Genomic DNA, 20,548 nt, shown 5'->3' with positions numbered 1-20,548 from the left:
TTGATCAGGTCTGGGTTTCCATCAAGTTTTCCACGGTGCTCCAGTCCTCTGGTCCAAGCGAAGATGCTGGCAATGGGGTTAGTGCTAGTTGGCCTGCCCTGCACAGTGACGTAAAATAAAAATCATCATTATAATGTCTCTTAATAATTCTTGATATCAAGTTCAGGGCTCTACAGTGTGTCTGTATTAATTTGAGAGTCAAATTAATGTGTATATATGGTAAATTATTGGGTGTATATATATATATATAGAGAGAGAGAGAGAGAGAGAGAGAGCATTAAAGGAGTTAACAATATTTTAATAACATTGATAATCATTGTTACACTTTGCAACATTTAGCAGCTCAGAACGTTTGATTCAAGGGATAGTTCACCCAAAAATCATCATTTACTCTGTTTCATGCCATCCCAGAGGTGTATGACTTTATTTTTTTTTTTTGCAGAACACAAACTAAGATTTTTAAAGAATATCTCAGCTCTGTAGGTCCTTTCAATGCAAGTGAATGATGACCAGACCTATGAAGCTCCAAAAATCACATAAAGGCAGCATAAAAGTAATCCATACAATTCCAGTGGTTTAATTTATATCTTCTGAAGCGATGCAATCACTGCAAAACAGATCAATATTTCTATCCTTTTTCTCCGCATTCACTTTCAGAATGTGAAAGTAAAAAGCGGAGATTTATGGTAAAAAAGGACTTTAATATTGAGCATGAAAGGTCTGGGTGAACTATCCCTTTAATAAATTATCAATTCAAATTTGAATGCTTTTGTTTAGTGCCACCTGCTAGGTTATCAGAAAATATTCATATTGAAAGGTTTATCAGCAAAGGTGTCTAATGTGCTTTGCATTAGGTAATGCATTAAGTGTGTTTGAAAATTCTTAATACATATTTTTTATGCTAGCTTGTGCATAAGTAATGACATATTGTGATGTTCCAGTTTTTAAAATTAACATTCTAGTCCAAAAAAAAAAAAGCCCTTAATTTGGGGCATAAGTGCTTCTAAACCAGAATCTAAGAGCCCTGAAAGTCAGCCAATGCAAATCAAGGTCCAAACGCTTATTTTAAAAGCTGTCATTATTTGTCTCACCACAAGATGGCAGAAGGCATCTAAAAAACAGTTGTGCAATATCATGGGTACTTTATTTAATGTTTTATATTTTATTTAATAAAAAAAAAAACTAGAGTGAGCTTTCTTTTTCAAACCTCAATCTCTAGTTTGATGCTGGATAAGGTTTAAAGCACAACACATTGAAATATACAAACCTTCTGGTGCTCACGGTAATGCCTAGTTACTGTGCCATGAGCGGCCTCAGCCTCAATGGTCTTTCCATCAGGACACACCAGCACTGATGTCATCAGCCCCAGAGAACCGAAACCTGTGGAATCATTCAACAAATTTTAAGCGGATACATATGGTGCAGCCAAAGTATTGTTTCAAATATCCTCCTCCTGCTCTCTGCTTCATGCGCACTTAACATTGTTAAAGTCAGAGATACCACTTTCCTCTGTTCTGCCTTAAACTCTGACCAAATATGATCGTCCAAACTTTAAGGCATGATTAACACTCGAGGGTCTCTCTCTAGGTGCTAAAACTGTATTACAAAACAGATTTCTGTCTATGATTCAGATAATTATTTTACCCTGAGCAAGAATGTCAGACTGCACATCTCCATCATAGTTCTTGCAGGCCCACACAAAGGCACCCGATGACTTCAACACTTGAGCTACCATATCATCGATAAGCCTGTGCTCATACCAGATCTTCAGCTTGTCAAACTCTGGCTTGTAGTTTCTTCCCAAGAAACACGAAGAGACAGAGAATGTTGTTATTTTGTATTGAACTTAATATCTAAGAAAAATATAGTTTCACATGTCACCACTTTGACAGCATTTCAAAGCACTCATCACATACACTGCCTGGCCAAAAAAAAAAAAATTGGATTTAAATAAGCAGATACTTAAGAGCCTATGATTGGATAATTTTTGCAGTGATTAATATGTTTCAACTGGCAACTATTCTTTTAACCCTAACTGATGCTTCTCATTTCTTAAACAACCATGTCAGAAGACATATCCCGTGGTCATGAAAAAGATGTAACTGTGTTTCAGAAGGGGAAAATTATTGGCCTGCATCAAGCAAAGAAAACAACTAAGAAAATTGCTGAAATCACTGGAATTGGGTTAAGAACTGTCCAATGCATTATTAAAACCTGGAAGGATAGTGGTGAACCGTCAGCTTCGTGAAAGAAATGTGGTCGGAAAAAAATCTTGAATGATCGTGATCGGAGATCACTAAAACTCTTATATATAAAAAAATTTAAAAAAAAAAAAAAAAAAAAAAAAAACGACAGTAGAACTCACGGCTATGTTCAATAGTGAAAGTAAGAGCATTTCCACATGCACAATGCGACAAGAATTTACAGGATTGGGACTAAACAGCTGTGTGCCCACAAGAAAGCCACTTGTTAGTGAGGCTAATCAGAAAAAATGACTTCAATTTGCTAGGAGCAATTTGCTATTGACTGTGGAGCCATGGAAAAAGGTCATGTGGTCTGATGAGTCCAGATTTATACCCTATTCCAATGCAATGGGTGTGTCAGGGTAAGAAAGGAAGCGCATTAAGCGATGCACCCGTCGTGCATACTGCCCACTGTACAAGTCTCTGGAGGAAGTGTTATGATCTGGGGATGCTTCAGTTGGTCAGTCTAGGCTCAGCAATATTATGTGGCAATAAAATGAAGTCAGCTGGGTACCTGAATGAACTGAATGACCAGGTTATCCCATCAATGTATTTTTTCTTCCCTGATGGTACGGGCATATTCCAGGATGACAATGCCAAGATTCATCGGGCTCAAATTGTGAAAGAATGGTTCAGGGAGCATGAGGAATCATATTCACACATGAATTGGCCACCAAAGAGTCCTGACCTTAACCCCATTGAAATTCTTTGGGATGTGCTGGAGAAGACTTTACGGAGTGGTTCGACTCTCCCGTCATCAATACAAGATCTCAGCCAAAACTGAATGACACTCTGGATGGAAATAAATGTTGTGACATTGTATAAAGTTGTCGAAACAATGCCACGACAAATGCACGCCGTAATAAATGTTAAAGGCGGTCCAACGAAATATTAGAGTATGCGACTTTTTTTTTTTTTTTTTTACCAGGCAGTGTAATTACACAGCAACACATGCACATGGAAACACACACAATGTTTCCTGTTTATGAGTATGTAAATAGAAAAGGTGCCAAAGACACCGAGAATCTCACTTCTCAAAGATGTCCTGGAAAATGTCCTTGAATCGGCCATCGTAAGCCTTTAGGATGGTGTTCTTGGTGCTCATGTAGAGAGGCCATTTCTTCTGGATGGCATACTGGAAGCAGCTGTGTGCGAAACCAGTGATGGACTGTTGGAGAAAGACGACAGACAGACAGTCAGACGAGCAGGAAAAATTTACTAACCACTTTCACAATGGGGAATTCAGCTATGATTGAAAATAGGCTGGCTGTGCATTTCCAAAAGGTGAAAATCACTCCAAATGTGAAGTGGAAATAGTATAAAAATGAATATCAGCACCACCAACTGGCACACTAAAATGAACAGACACTTCATTCAGACAATCTCTTTTGAGGAGGAAAACAGCCCACCACCTCCACCTCCACCTCCAGTTCTTCTGGAGCCACTTGGAGGCAGACGCCTCTTCTGTTATAAACCCAAATAAAGCATTCCCTTGACCAAGTGAGGAGCCAAAAATATAAGTCAAAAGGGCTTAATTATACAAACTCAGAATACATGAGACATTCTAAAAATATCTCTAAATTAAGGTGTTATTTTTACACCTTCAAAATAGATCACCACGGTATAATCTCATTAACAGAAAGATACATTACATTCTCACATCTGTTTGCCTAGTTTCCAGCGCAAAATAAGAAGGTACCTGCAGATATGCAGGTAACCAAAGGTTTTAGGCTCATTTTAATATTGCTTTCAAGCTGAAATTCAGGAAGAAATATTCAGAGTGATAACCACATCAATCAGATACACTTGGGGTGAAAGAATCAGTTATGCTTAAATGTGCAGTTATAATCAAGCTAAAACAGGTATTGATAAAGATTTCCTGATTCGATTCTGATTCATAAGCTCTAAATGAGTTTCGATTAGATATGATTCCGATTTATTTGGGCATACTTCAGTTATAATGTCCATTTTGCTTACATATGAAAGGAATTCTCTCTCAGCTAATGCTCTTAATTATACAGGGGACCTTCTAACTTGGTACATTATGAAAATATAGATTTTTACAAATGTTATTTTATCATTAGTTTTTCATCCTTTTGGCACATTTTAGCTCTTTATGTACAAATTCTATGTTCTCCATTAATAAATATGACATCTTGAAATTGCATATATTACATTGAATGGCTTCTTTACCTCATCTGTGCTACGTGTGATTATAAATAAATAGTACTACTTTTGTTGTTTTTAAATCAACAACTGAAAATAACAGAAAGGGTATTAAAAGAGACATTATTCAATGATAAATGGATTGTGTGGATCTCGTGTTTGGACACACATTACACAAAATGAGTCAAACCAAAGTTATATTCTCAACACGCTGTGAAAGGATCTCGGTCAGGATTCGAAATTTACTTTTTAGCCCATCAGCCAAGGTTGCTAGTAGATAAAAAAACAATTACTATCCAGTCAGATTTCTAACCGGCAAATTTTTTATTTAATTCTTTTTTTGTTGCATTTTACAAGTGGATTTTACAGACATGAGACAAATAAAAAATACTGTACGCATGTTTAAAATTGAACTGCTTTTTAAATTAATGGTATTTTATGCATTTTTTAATCACCAGTTAGTCCATTTAGAATTATTTTTCAGATTATTTACTTATTACAACAAAACTAAATTTGTATTTGAAACTACATGATTTCATATGAACAATTAGTAAGTAACACCCATGAGTCTCCTGAGCCTACACATAACACAGTAACAGTTCTTGGTTTATTTGGAGTGAGTTAATTCAGTCAGCTCCAATTGATTCTTTGATTCACAAAAAAGAGCCGGCTCATAGAGTCATTCATTTGGAAATTGGACAACACTGGTAGCGCTGTAGTTGGTGATTAAAAGAACTTAATGGTAGTACAGGAAACACTGAGTACTTTATTCCTGTTTTCTGTCAGCATCGCCGGAAGAATGTATGTTCAAGTACCGTTAACAAAACTGAACGTCATGAAAATCGTTCGGTTCCTGTATTATGCAATCATTACCAGAGCGTTTGTATGTGTGGTGGTGGGTTATTAAAACTTACTCGCACATCCACTGGAGTGGTCTTCCCTTCACCCCAATGGCATTAACGCTCCCAAACATTACCATTATCTTGCTTCTAAATTTAAAGCTAACTGAGACTATCGATGAACAGCGGTACTAACTAATGAGACACTGTATGTAAAGCAACCTTACTGGCTGTAGGCCTACAGAGCCCCGTTGAGGACGAATCTGGAATATTACATTATTTTACAAGCTGACACAAACTGATAGAAAGGAAAAAGCACCCGCCAGAACGGCGTGTGACACTGTGAATTTCACCAGCCAAATAGAAAATATTTGGCACTTGACGGGTGTTAATTTTGGACCCTTAGATATTAGATATCAATGCTTTGCATAAGCATGACATAAACAACACTCGAAAATTTTTAACAGTAGACAAATTTTAACAGGTATATCATTTTAACCAGTACATCAATGGATGTGCTAAATTCCGGAACAGCGCACAAGCATTCCGACCAATAAGGGGACAATTTGCTCACATGTGACTTTTATTGACACAGTTTTGGTCCGTTTTGAAATGTTGCCTTGTGAAAGAGAACTGAACCAAGAAGAAAATGCAGCATTGTAACAATTTTAGCACCTGTTTTGGAACAAATCAAACAAGCAACAGGTCTGAAGATGCCCTTAGTGTGACTGAAGTAGAACGTTTAAAGTGCATGTAAATGCACTAAGCTTTTTCCCCCCCAGAGATTATTGAAGGTATCAGCATTAAAAATTTATTATATGCATACTTGCTTACCTCATCAGTGTTGTACATGCCCATTCCACAGCCACCACCAGGGAAATCGTACACCTCCCACTCCTTGCTTTTGCTTCCATCGGCTGGAGAGAAAATCATCTTGAATTTGCCGGGCTGGTCAACAACAAAGTCTGTTGCTTTGTACTGTAAAGTAACAAAGAGGATTGCAGGTCACAGGAAGCAAGAACACTTTGAAAATCCAGTTAAAAAAAACATCTAGGGCATCCAAGAAATGCAGACCTGGTCACCGAAAGCATGTCTTCCAATTGTGATGGGCTGCGTCCAGCCAGGTACAAGTCTGGGAATGTTCTTGCAGATAATTGGCTCACGGAAGACAGTGCCACCTAGGATGTTCCTGATGGTTCCATTGGGACTCTTCCACATTTTCTTCAGATTGAATTCTGTCAAGTGCAAATGATCATGACATTTTTTTTATTATCATGTAGTCATGATTAAAGCATTGACCCAGGCATTGTGTAATATCAAAGTCTAAGTCCTTACGTTTAAGAAAATCTACATTAAAACAGTTCACGTATGGTTACTCAAGCAAAAGATGTCATACAAATGAGTGGTCAGCGGATATGGATTTTTAAATGGCAGATGCAGATATTTAGAGAGCAGGGTGATAATACCAATATGTAAAACACAATTTAATGAAAGCAACACAAAATTGTGGAACTCAAGTGTGAAATGTGAACAAGTGTAAAATGAACACTTAACCACATTTACTAAATTCATCAAAATGCTTGAAAAAAAAAAAAAAAAAAATGTGCATCATTATATTGACTATTAATCAACCAATGGGTTCTTAGTTATCGCCCAATGCTGATAATCTTGAAATGGTCAAATATCGTCCGAGTAAAGCCTGGCCAAAATGTCAGTCTGTCACTAATACAAATACCATACCAAAAAAGTAAATAAACGTATATTACATTTTAAAGAGGGAAAAGAGTTTGAGGTGTGCTGTACCTTCGACCCTAGCTTCGTCAGGTGTGATGGTGGCGCATTTCACAGCAACGTGGTATTTCAGGGTGGCTAAAGCAGAGTCAATTGTGACTTGGTCATCGGTCTGGTCACGGTAAGGAAGACCCAGGTCAAAGTACTTCAGCTCCACATCCACATTGTTCAGAATGAGCTGGGCAGAACAGTTCCGTGTTAAGTGTAAAGAGTGTCATTTTCATAAATAAGAGATGTATGGTTTCTGATTTTTGGCCCTCCAGTTTCCACTGTCTTAAGCATTTGAAATGCATCCTTACTTTCCTTACATCCTTACTCTTCCAATTTATTTTACCTTATCTTAAAGTGAGGAAACCTGATAGATATTTTAAAAGAATATAATTATTAAAATGTTTTTAAATGTCATGTTACTTTTTACTTAAAAACTTTTTTTTATAACTTTTAAATTATGCTATGTGCCATCTAGACGCACTAACTGGTGGGTTGTCTGAACTAGTCAACTAACTGGTCTTAAGGAAATCCTGTATAATTAGACAAAATTCTGTCACCTAAACAATTGTATGCATTTCTAAAGGCCTTTGCACACCAAACACGAACGTTCGGCGCGATTTCTCGCTGCGATCACCGACCCCTGACCAATAATATATAAGCTTTAGATCATGTGTCAGAAGCTGTTGAAGTTACCAGAACCAGAGCAACTTATGGCACTAAAGCACAAAAAGCTTTTTTGACCAACAACATTAAACACAGAAGTAACTCGAGCAGAGAGGATGTGTACCTCATTTGCATTAAATGCCTTCAAACCTGTAACGTTTTTTTTTTTTCTCATATGGGTTCTCTTAACATGTAAACTATATTGCTGCATCACTGCCTTACATCCCTGTTAAAAACTCTCTGATCTTATGTGGATTGTCTTCATAATTTATTCCGTATTGCTGCATTGTTTGGCCTTTGCATTAAATCTTTATCTAATATAATACATAACATGCCATCTTTCCCTTTGTATCACTTTTTTAATAAACAACTTTACAGATCATAAGTGTTTTTCTTCATCAAATATTAATAATATTAATGCTGTGACTTGCAGTGCACTCTGTGCCTTTGAATGCCAAAAACAAAATTGATATAGCTGTGCTATTTTTAATAGACGTTAGCAGAATTAAAGTATCTAATTATGGGTCAGACTGAAGATGGGTTTTGTTGGGTGAGATCTGCGTTTTATTGCTTGCACTCTTGGAGCGTTTAAATTTTATCACGTTTAATTAGTAACACGCAGGGTTTTTCAGCAAAAATAACACAAGTAGATGTACATGGCAATAAGATACAGACAAACATTTGTTTTAAAAGTCATTATATGAGTGTGCATTACACCGTGATTTTAAACAAATGCTCTTAACACAAGTATAAACAGAATGTGTGGCAGTTGCATATAATCAGTGTTGTTCCAAATGATAAGATGTTTTTACCATTTTTTTTACACTTGATTCTTTCTAATCACTCCTCAGTCTGTGTATACATAATAATACTGTCAGTCAACTTGTCCGGCACATGAACTGAAATATTTTGTTTAGTGTCTCAAAAGTGTTCTTTCTCGTTGAGCAAATCAACAACACACATCAATGCTGCTTCAGCTGGTAGAGAAATGCATTTAAATTTTTCGATCTGCTTGCTACAAAATCGTTTGCTTTTCTTGTTTGTTTTGCAAACTTGTCAAATGGTTATTTCTTCTTCTCACCCGGTGATGGGTGGAGGGCGGACCAGCTCAATGGCGCGTTGAGCCACTTACTGTTCCGGGGTAAAATTGCTGGTCAATTAGCACCACCTATCCACAATATTCTCAACGAGTCCACTGTATTTCGCAAGGTGGGCAGATTTTCCAGTTAGCTAGCAGAAGTGCGACTGGTTGGCATTTTGTGTGTAGTCGGTCACTGCTTTCTTGCGTGACATGCGGTTAGATGCTTGCTTTTTAAATGTTGTAAGATGTCTTTAAAATTCCCCGGACAATGTGTGCTGTTAATAGTTATTCCAATAATCAAGTGAAACTAAAGTTTTATCTAAAAGAGCAATGTTATGATCAGAAACCACTCGCAAAGCAAAGCGCTCCAGTCCCTGATGCTGCTGCTTCCATCAGCTGCCAACAGAAGGATTGACGTAGGAACATCTGTTTGAAAAATCTTGGAATATTTTTTTGAAATTAAAGTTTTCACTTTATTGGCAAGAAGTCAACAGCGGGGATTACTTGTATTATCCACCATTACGGTCCAGCTATGATAGACATCCAGAAACGGAGCACAATGAGTTACATAAACGGTAGAATTATTGTTCTAATAGGTGTGTGAACGTGCTGAAAGTTCATTAGACATTTTGAGAGTTTGTTCACTTCTATACAGCATTGGCCTTTGTGAATGCTTCATGTGTTTTGAAATGGCATTATTACCAAGTATAAAAAAGAACAATGTTTTACCTGAACAGTCTGTGAGTAGAGACAATGTTTTCAACTGTTTTCATGCTGCGATGCTAAATGGATAAATTCAACAGTGGAAGACCATAATTATTAGATGAGACATGAACAGTAATGAGATGTTTTATCATATTTTAAATTAATTGTATTATGATTTCCTCTTTCCTGCATTTTTCCTGCCTGCAATTCACTTTCTTTTGAGTGCCTTTGCAAAGTGTGCATGTCTTCCCTTAAGGGAAAAAGGTGATTTGGAAAACAGTGTGGACATTAATTCAGTATCATTTAAAATGATTTGTACAGTGCTTTTAATAATACATACTGTTTTAAAGTTGCTTTAAAGAGAACATTGAACTTGTGTACAAAGTTTATATTGTATGTCCAAATAAATATGTTTATTTGTATTGCACGTAGTTCTTTTTGTACGGTACAGTTTATTGTGTGACTGCTAAGACATCGTTATTTCTTACTCAAGAACAATATATTTAATCTATCAACAGGATCAGTTGTTCAGTCAACACTAAAACATTTCATGTAGGTTATAGCATTTAGATGTGGAGATTAAGTATGTAAATTGACAATTATAAAGCTAGATTGAGCTTACTACACATTCATCTCCTGCAAAGTAATTGTATTTTATCTGAAAAACAGCAGTGTGACAGTATCATCACCTGAGTCCTGCAATATACGGGCATCCTGCTGTCTGGACCTCCCCTTTATCTGCAGTAAGTACATAATCTCGGTACAACAAACTCTTCAGGTTCTGACCAGACTCAATATATGCTTTAAAATAAACATAATTATCAACAGTTCTCAAAACATGTCCAACTTTACAGCTGTGAAGGTGCTAATAGGCTACATAGCTTATCAGGTTAGTCTGCTCATGGATAAAGACACAAAATAACTAAAATGCTTCTATTTGCGATATTTGGCCATCATCCTGAAACCCATAATCATTAACAGGTAGGTGAGGAAGAACAATATTGCCTCGCTATAATTCTGTGATCATATGTTCTTAAGTTTCTGTCATTTTTAATGCTGCGTTAGTACATAACATAACGATTGTTTATGCTTAACTGGAAGTTCCACCCGCATCGCCCGTAAAGCATCATGGGACTCAGGAATATTGTGGATTGTAAAGGCATGAATGTGCTAACGGCGAACATTCACTTCACTTTCAATGGGAAAGGGTCATTCGTCCGTGATTCGCCTCTCATAATCGCGTCGTGTTTGGTGCGAAAAGGCCTTAAAGGAATAGTTCACCCAAAAATTAAAATTTGCTGATAATTTACTCACCCTCAGGCCATCCAAAATGTATCTGAGTTTCTTTCTTCATCAAAACAGAATTTAAGATTTTTAGGATTTCATTTCAGGCCTCCTCCTCTAAACAACGCAAGTGAATGTACTCCATTTTTTGACAGTCCAAAATGCATATTTAGGGTCCATCAAAAGAATCCACACAACTACAGTCGACAAATAAAGTTCTTCTGAACCCAAACGATCGATTATTTTTAGAAACAAAACAATACTTATAGACTTTTCAACTACAAATGTTCACTTCCATACATCTCTGTGACGCGCCCTCATGAGAGAGATGACGTAAGCTCATTGGTAAGGTCATGCGTCACGTGGAGGAGGAGACAGGAAGCGGGAAATTGTTTACAAGTGAAGGTCAGCTGTACAAAAGTTTAATTGTCTTTGCTGTAGATTTGTATTTGTATAAGTCTATTGTTCAAAATGGTCATTTGGTGTGTGTATCCTGGATGCTTCAACCTTCAGAAACCCCAAAGAAAATGCAAGCTCTGGCTTATCGTGCTGAACCTGGATAACAGTACACCCCTACATTCTCTCAAATATTGGAGGGTGTGCATTGAACATTTTACCCCTGAGGATTTCAGACCATCGAAAGAAACAAAGGGTCGATATCTGAATTCATCGGCTGTGCCTGTGCTGTTTTTCCAGCGAACTCAGGTATGTGTGAAAACTTTGTCAGTCACGCCTCCCTCAGCGCTCCGTTCCTCATCACCTGATTTCTAATTCAGCGCACCTGCACTCAGTTCACTCGCTCATCACTGCCTGCATAAATAACTCACCTTCATGCCCCTGTCAAGTCTCACACAAAGGACTCACAGTGTTTAATTACCTGTCTGTATTTGCTCTTGATTTTCGTCGTTATCTGTTTAGTGCTTACCCTGTTGTTTTGCCTGTTACCTCTTCTTTAGATTGTGAAGCTTGTCTTCTGTGATATCACCTGTCCATTGATCTCACTGTGTAATCCCTGTCAGGGCTCAACGCTAAGGATTTTTTTCTACTGGCCTGGTCGGGCCAGTGCTTCAGATTTTTACTGGCCCTGCCAAAATTTTCACTGGCCCCAATACAAAAATGATAAATAGCTGTTTTTACCATCATGGCTTTAAAAATGTGTCCGAAGATAAATATTTTTTTATATATATTATGTTTTTAAGGCAATGTCCCACAAAATTGAATCACACTTATAATTTGCAAGATATGATTTATGCCTTATGTAATCCCATATATGCGCTTTACAGATATAAATTCATAAATACGTCATATTAACCTCAGCCGTCCTGCCATTTACACATGAGTTTTTAAGTGAAGAGTTCTGTGGAGGAGATGATGTGTTTTCGTTCACCCATTTAGTCATGCTGTCATGCAGCTTTTGGCCATGTGTAGTGTATTTGCACACTGGATCAAAGATTTAATCACTAGTTAAAGATGTGATTATTGTCTGAATGTAATAAACACATGAATCCCTGAGAAGAGACTTGCTACCAAATAGGTTGTGACATGTAATATATATTAGGGAGATATTAGGCCTAATCTGTGAATTAAGAATGTGTATATAACATAAAATCAGACAACCTAAAGACCAACACAGACTGATGCACAAAGCACAAAAACACCTGTACGGTCCAGAAATGAGAAATGTAACTGGAGTTTCATGAGGATGATATGAAGTAGACTGTTTTGAATATTCATCTTCACCCTGCAGCTGAACAGCTCTGATAATAATAGCCTAATAGCCATAGTGATTTTGCTTCTTTTCATATCAAACACCATTATCATGTCGAATTAATGTTTACGTTTTGAAACATCACCTAATTAAATCTATACTTACATTTTGGATACTGAGCAGCTTGTGATTTCCAGACACATGTATAACTGGGGTTTAACAAAGTTTATTCCATCTCATTTGGTGCTTCATCTCTAAAGGCGAATTAATGAGAGAAAATGTGTTTGTTTTTTTACAGTGGGAACAAAACTAGCGCTCTGTACCTTTACGAGAGCACATGCATGTTAAACAGTCTACGCTGCAAGGAGAGAGATGATAATGAGACATATGCATGGAGAGACATGGATTTTCATTCCTATAGAAAGAAACTGTTGATTTCTTGTGTTGCAACGTGTGGATTACTGCTTTTCACCAACATGTGAAAAAATATGGGGATTTCATACACTGTGAACACGGAATGTGCGGGGATACTTAAAATGTTGCGCAAGACGTGCAATCCCGCTACGAAATTCATTAAGTGGGGTTTTTTCCCTTCTATTTTCTACACATTGGTAATAGCTGCTGCTAAGACACTTGGAAATGAGCGAGGACAGTATTAGGAGAGTACGCTCAGTGTCTGCACGCGACCGTGCCTTGGCACGTCCAGTATATTATGCGCTTGCTCATCTTTGCGAGCTAAATAGAATCGCGCTTGCTCATCGGTTAGAAGACTTTGTTCGCGGCATATAATTTTTGTGCTCTCTCGCTTGTTGTTTTCTTGCACTAATGTTATAAATGCAGCACTGGCCCGATCGGGCAAGTGACAGTTCTAGCAACTGGCCCGAATCTCTCTCACACTGGCCCCGGGCCATAGGGCAGTCCTTATTGTCGAGCCATGCCTGTAAATCCTGTGAATCTCAGTAAATGCTCTCGCACTTGGTTTCACTAACTACAACTTGTGTGGCTTGAATTCCTGACAGTCATATAGCCTATATATTCCTGCTAAAGAAAAAGCACAAGTAGATAATGCAATGGCATTGCTCCGAAATAAAGGATGGTTATTTACTGCAGTAATTTTTTTTTAAATTATTATTATTTGGAAATTATTTTTCATTTTATTTTATATTGTTTTGAAATGGCTTTGGACTGTTTTGGTTTGTGAACGGCGCTTGGTCTGTGGTCTGTGCAAATTTCTCTTGTAAACAATGATGCGCTTCCTGCCTCCTCCATGTGACGCGTGACCTTACCAACAAGCTTAGGTCATCCCTCAAAAGCAAACATTTGTAGTTAAAAAGTATATAAGTATTGTTTTCTTTCTAAAAATAATCAATCGTTTGGGTTCAGAAGAACTTTATTTGTCAACTGGAGTCGTGTGGATTATTTTGATGCACCCTAAATATGCATTTTGGACTGTCAAAAAATGGAGTACATTCACTTGCATTGAAATCCTGAAAATCTTAAATTCTGTTTTGATGAAGAAAGAAACTCAGATACATCTTGGATGGCCTGAGGGTGAGTAAACTATCAGCAAATTTTCATTTTTGGGTGAACTATTCCTTTAAGGGGGCATTTTCATAAGACACAGTCTTGCATTCAAAAACAGTTAGACTGAGGACAATGAAATTGAACAGAAACCATCTTAATGCAACACTCGTCAAGTGATGCTCAAAAAAAGTGCAGGATGTGATGATGTGGCCAAAAGATGTCCATCTAGAAGCGCATGGCTGAAGCAGTGGTACTTTAAAGGGGAATAAACTTAAAGGGGCAACTCTTCTAAGAGGGTTTTACTGTGCAAACGGTCAAACAGCAAAAGCACAGCACATAGTCAGCATGCAAATTAAAGCAATAATGTATATGAGAAAACAAAATCTAAATAAACTAGTTAACTAGTCAGTGGTTAACTTTGTGACACATCCTTAGTGCTGTCACTTAAATTCTGTTTGTACCTAAATACTGTAGTTATTATAACCTTTGGATTAACGGCGTTGTGTTGTTGGGGCTATAAATAATGAGCCCATTCTGATTCTCCAGAGAACTGGCAGAATAATTTCAGCTCATGAAACGTCATCACCACCATCTGCTGTGTCTCAGGGGACAGATGGCTGGTCAGTGAGAATGACCTCACACTGGCCCTGCCCCCTTCGTGATGTGGCCGTAATCTCCCCGGCTTCACATGCAAACACTCTCCCAGTAAATTTTTCTGTATGTCTCTTTCAAGGGACATCTGCATAAAATGCCAATCACTCCTCCACCTTTTCCTCACCTATTTAATTCTCCCAAGAAATGCCATCACATTCCCACTCCTTTGTCTTTCTACTCTTGTCTAACCCAATATTCATTCTCTATCTGTGCCTGTCTAGATTTCTCACTTTCCTGTTTCTCCCTTTTTCCTTTGCCCTCTACATCTTCCTATCCCGCATTCTGTGTATGTGTGTGGGTCACAGATTTAAAAATAGACCAGACAGAGTCTGCTTCCCCTCCTCCCCCTCGTTCTCTCACTCACACGCTTGGGTGTTTAAGCACCTTTTCTTTGATGAACTCCCAGATGATCCTGGTCATCTCATCTCCGTCCATCTCCACCACCGGCTGTGCCACCTTGATGCGCTTATCAGCATCTGTCAATTAAAACATAAAAACAATTTGTGCTTCTACTGCATTTGAATAAATCATTCCACAAGCCAGTTCTTCTTTCAGGCTTGGACCTGAACAACAGGCCACATAATTAAGCTCACTCATGGGACACCTGGAAAGGGGAGAATGATAACGGGTGCATCTCAATCAGCTCCCTAGTTCAGTAGTCAGGGCACTGATCAAGGAGTGGGCCATTTCTAGGGCTGTCCCATTCGCAAAATCGTTCCAGTGCACTAAAACTTTTGCTCCCTATGTTCCCTTAATGGAAACGTCATGTCTTCTGAAGTCCTGCGAGTCATTAGCAGATGAGAAGTATAAAACTATTAAGTCAAAGCCTTATTTTATCGTTAAAAGAGATGTTTGTAATGTATTTCATCCATAATGACCATGAAAGGAAAACAATCTTTGAAATACTAGAGTTGTTAGAAGAAGGTTAAAAATACACTCCCTTTATATTTTTATTTCTTTATGTGTCATTTATATTTCATGACACTGTGCGTTTGAATTTCTACAACAAAATGCACAACAGTGTCATTTATACAGCGATGTTGTTGATTAATACCAGCCATATTTAAAATGTGCGAGTTCCTAATCATGTCGCAGAAGATTAAGTAAAAAATGTCCAAATGCTTAGTGGATGAACACCCTTACCAGTGCCAGAATTTGTGTTCATGATATACTGATTCATGAAATAGGGAGCTGGTTGAGATGAACACAATGACACTTTAAGATCGAATGAAACCAATTTCAAATTCTGAGGTTATTCTTAAAGGAATAGTTCACCCAAAAACGAATGATCTGTCATAATTTACTCACCCTCATGACATTCCACATCCGTATGACTTTCTTATGAAGAACACAAATGGAAAAAATAATGAATATCCTGGTTTGTCTTTTCAATACAATGGTAGTTGATAGTGACCCAGTTTAAAGCATAAAAAAGCACCAAAAGTGTCATAAAAGTAGTCCATGCGGCTCGTAGCCTCGTACATTAAATTCCAAGTCTTCTGAAGCATTACGGTTTGCAATGGTTTTGTTGAGAAACTACCTGAAATGTAACATAAATGCTACATTGTACATTAGTATTTAAATACAAATTAAATACAATTTATTATTTAAAAAATAAAAGTGTTCTGCAATATTTGTAATTTTTTAAAAGTCATACAGGTTTAAAACACCATGAGGATAAGTAAAATATGACAGAATTTTCATTTTTGAGTGAACTATACATTTAAAGATGCAGTAAGCATACAACATGGTCGAAATGTCCAGAGAAATCAAAACTGTCTCGGTGGCAGCCTTAGGCTCTGTAATCAAAAAATAATAATATGATTGCAGGACACTATAGCTAAACTAATCAGAAGAATTTGAAGAGCTTTCTTTCAGTCATTGTGCATGTTTGAGTTTGTTTTTGGTGGGTGGAACTATGAAGAGAAGGGGTGGTTTTATTTAGTGGTGGAAGTTAGCACAAATCTTTAGCACAAAACACCTGACCACATTATATGTTGAAGTTGGGCTAAATGTTGATATTTAACAAAGTTTTTTTTCATGCTGAATAGGTTTTGTATGGTTTACACCATACAACTGACTATTCCATTTCTGTACTTCCTGTTCAATTTCATGAACAAAAAGTCTTCCTTGAGTGTTTCATACCCCTTTTTATGCTATTGCTTCACACTACAGCAATGAAGGAGAGGCCATCTCACTCTCCCACTATCACACCAGGGAACAAAGTTGGAGATGGAGGGGGAGCAATGGAGGGAATCAAGTGACTTTCTGTTCCACTTGCCAAGTTCCTGCTCTTGCTAGAGGACTGCTTTATCTAACAATCGGCAAAGCCAGAAAGGCTGCAGTCGGAACCAATAAAATTGAGTTCATAAAAGTCTAAATGCTGTCAATAAAGCTTGGTATGACCTTTATAAGCATCATGGGTAACAAATTGATCGTATAACTCCACTAATGCAAAACTGTCAAATTACAGTACATTTTCAGATTCAGCAGCCATAGGTCAGGCGAGGTCCATAAAGTCAAACTTCACACCATGTGAACATTTCAATAAAGTTCTATTGTAGCATTACATGTAATCACATAGACTACAGATTAAAGTAATGTTTTAAAATGTTTATGCAACACACAAACTAACTCAAATACTTGGCTAGATATCAACGGAGACAATTCCAAAGGACAGCTTTTTATTTTCTGTAAATTCAAGACATAACCTAACCAAATAAATCCTAACACTAAACAAAGAGCCAGAAAAAATCCATCTTTCATGTAGAGACTCAGCACAGCATGTCAACCAAAGTGCATTATGGGTAAGGCCTTTGGTACGAAACCTGACTGAGATCAGGAACAGAAATTACATAAACAGAGAACAGTGTGGAAAAGAATCACTTGTCATAAGCACTCGGGAAAGCAGGCAAAAAACAAAAAAAAAACAGGCGAACAGGATTATGTAAGAATGCTTCAGTGCCCTATTTCTAACAACTGCAAGGTCTAAACAGACATCTGCATAGGGAATAAATGCTGCAATGAACTATGTATTTATGCTGAGTTTCAAGGCATGAGCTAACATGCCATGTTGGACAGCAGCAACTTCAAGCTTTCTCAGAATTTCTAAGAAATTCTATCCATTGTAAAATTGGCTCTGCATCAATGAAATGGCAAAGTCAAACAAAGGCTTCATGTTTAAATCCAGTGTGAGTCAAATACTGTTTTTAAAAAATAAAAAAAATGTATTTTGTGGTTTTATTGCACATTTATTTTAAGAATGACTCAAATTACTAGTGTTATTCTAACCAGCAACTGCATATGAACAGCATAATTTCCTTCAAATGATATGCTTCATATGCAGTGAGCTTCTAAGTTGCAAATCACCACTTTACTCATTTATTTTTACTTTACTTTTACACACTGCACAATTCTCTTCACATTAATTTCTGTGCCATATCATCTATTTTTTTAGAGATGTGCAAAACTACCAATTTTCATAATACTAGTTGGTTGGTGGTTTGAAAGACTATACTCGACTAGTTGGTGTTAAGGATAATAATGTATAAATAGGCTTATGGTCACATGACCACTGCTCTACAAAAAATGCTTGGTCAGTATATCAAATACAAGCAATCATTCTCGCATGACCCCATGATTTTGAATTGTCAAGGACATTTGCAGACAAAAGTGTCCACTTGTGCTATGCACTTGAAGCTCAAGCCATAAGGGAAAGCACGTCATTGGAGTCCTAACAAAATAATTTGGGCTAGTGTTTTTATACTCTCTTCTCTACTAATGACCTACAAAAGCAGCCCAAGAGCAAACCAGAGAGAAAGAGTACTGAATTGTATATTTCACCAAAATGCTGCACCACGAAGGTACCCATGATTAAACTGGTGAAACTAACAACCAACTTCGTAACAGCAGTTGTTCAAACATTTCTCGAAATAGGAAAAGATTACTCAATACTTCAAGGACAAAAATTTCATCCATAGAATATGAATATCATACTATAAAAACACAACAATACAGGAATGAATAATTGACAGTTTAGAAAATATCAAAATAAAGGATTAGACAAACACCATTAGTTCTCAATGTGCGTAATCTCTGCTCTCATTACAACTCATAAAACCTTTTGGCAGAGTCAAATACAACCTTGTGACTTTAATGCGAGTGAACATGCAAGTGGCCTGGCTTTCTTCCACAATTTATGTCAGTAAAGTCAATCAGAAATGTAAGACAACGCCATACACTATGCACTGAATAAACTGTGGTGACATTTCACCTATATTAGACCTAACGGAAATACCCATAATAACTTAAACCGCATTAGGGTACAGAGATGCTACCTTAACCGTCTGGTGCCAAAGCCTCATCAACAACAATAATAGACTTGTCATTACAAATTCTAATGTGACATGCCATAAAAGCAGAAGGTTGTACTGTTATTCTTCCATTGCTTTGAATCCTTCTGATGTGCTAGTACTTAATGTAGCCAATTAGGACTAACCAGTTCAGGGTAAAAAGTAAAGGTGACCTGGAGGACATAAAGGCCTTGTTGCAACCCCAGTAAACCACCAACATTAAACAAACCTCCATGACAACCGATTACCTAACACAAAGGACAACCTAACAGGGCTTGACACTAAAGACAGATGTGGGTGAAGTCAAAGTTCTGCCCTTCAACTGTCCCATGTAGGTTTCAACGTCTTAGAAGCATGATTCTAAGATAACCCAACTGCATCAGTAAGTCCTAACGTTACTTCAACTTTATCAGTAGTTTGTGCTCCGTAACATATAGGCCATATGACAGGCTGCTAGGGTGAAAATGATGTACTCGAGTATGGTAGTCAAATATCAAATTCACAAAAAAAGATTTTAAACAACGTGTCTAAAGAATATGCCTGTTGCTGGTCATTTTCATCTATAGTTATGAATATGATTTGCATTCAGTCAACGATAAAGCGTCCTAACTGGGCCGGCTGACCTTGGAATTATTTTACAACGCTGCAAAAGAAAAATGCAAATAAAACCCAACCTAACACTTAAGATAACCGGTTACTAAATCCTTTTTATCTCAACAAGCGATTCGGATATATCTTTACAGTAAATGGCATACAGTTTTTCACGCAAATGGTTTCACGAAACCAATCCTCCATTTGTGCGATTCACACGCCAAAAATACACTCAACCTTCACTCTTACAACGCCTTCAATTTGTACAAACGTGTAACGGTGTTATTAAGGCTGTATATGCCTTTCAAACGGCGGTGGTGTTTTAATCGAACTAGATTAGACAAAACTAAATTATCGAGTAATGTTCGCCCTTTAAAAGGCATCATCCTACAGAGGAACAAAGGAGCGCCAGCTCGCAGACCCTCTTCTCCCCGCGCGCTACTTCTGCTTCTGCGGCCGCGCGATTCCCGCTTCACCATACAGCGTCATAACTAAAGTAACGTTCTGTTCAAGCATTAGTAAAACAGCGCGTGAAGAGAAAACAAAACAGAAACGGAAGAGTGGATATCTGTAAGCCGGTTAATTCAAAAGACAAGACAGCCCGGAACCGGCGTCTTCCAATACAAGCTTGATACATGTGGCAGGAGTGTAAGTAGATTTCAATATAAATTCTCATCGTCTCGGCTAAGTATGAACCTATATATAAGCACCGGTTAGTTAGGCTTTATTGACTACAGACAATTTTGAATGTGGAAAAACTCACAGTTCCTTTGTTGCAAACTCGGACAAGAAGCTGGAGCGAGAACGGCGGGGCTTTTGGATAGAGCTGCGGCGGACCTAGTGAGAGAGCTGAGGACCTTCAAGTAACCTGCCATGTTTTTATTCGCCGAAAACACTAGAGGTTGCTACCGGACTTCACTCCGATCGCAGGAAGGATCGAATGAATTGGAGCGTAC

At 37.6% G+C, this 20,548-nt stretch overlaps 1 protein-coding gene across 1 annotated transcript in view; it reads right to left on the bottom strand.

The window, feature by feature from the left end:
• Positions 1 to 20,548, bottom strand: part of LOC127455934 (isocitrate dehydrogenase [NADP], mitochondrial-like) — a 23,016-nt gene extending 2,468 nt beyond the window's left edge. Inside the window, exons 1-9 of the mRNA XM_051724120.1 lie at positions 20,356 to 20,548; positions 15,034 to 15,125; positions 7,052 to 7,217; positions 6,323 to 6,483; positions 6,083 to 6,226; positions 3,275 to 3,411; positions 1,645 to 1,796; positions 1,268 to 1,380; positions 1 to 98 (exon numbers count right to left, since the gene is read on the bottom strand). Coding sequence (XP_051580080.1) covers positions 1 to 98; positions 1,268 to 1,380; positions 1,645 to 1,796; positions 3,275 to 3,411; positions 6,083 to 6,226; positions 6,323 to 6,483; positions 7,052 to 7,217; positions 15,034 to 15,125; positions 20,356 to 20,467 — 1,175 coding nt within the window. The 5' untranslated portion in view covers positions 20,468 to 20,548. The remainder of the gene's footprint in view (positions 99 to 1,267; positions 1,381 to 1,644; positions 1,797 to 3,274; positions 3,412 to 6,082; positions 6,227 to 6,322; positions 6,484 to 7,051; positions 7,218 to 15,033; positions 15,126 to 20,355) is intronic.

The sequence above is a fragment of the Myxocyprinus asiaticus genome, chromosome 18 (assembly GCF_019703515.2).
Source record: "Myxocyprinus asiaticus isolate MX2 ecotype Aquarium Trade chromosome 18, UBuf_Myxa_2, whole genome shotgun sequence".
Lineage (NCBI taxonomy): Eukaryota > Metazoa > Chordata > Actinopteri > Cypriniformes > Catostomidae > Myxocyprinus > Myxocyprinus asiaticus.
This window is presented reverse-complemented; position numbering and strand designations above follow the sequence as displayed.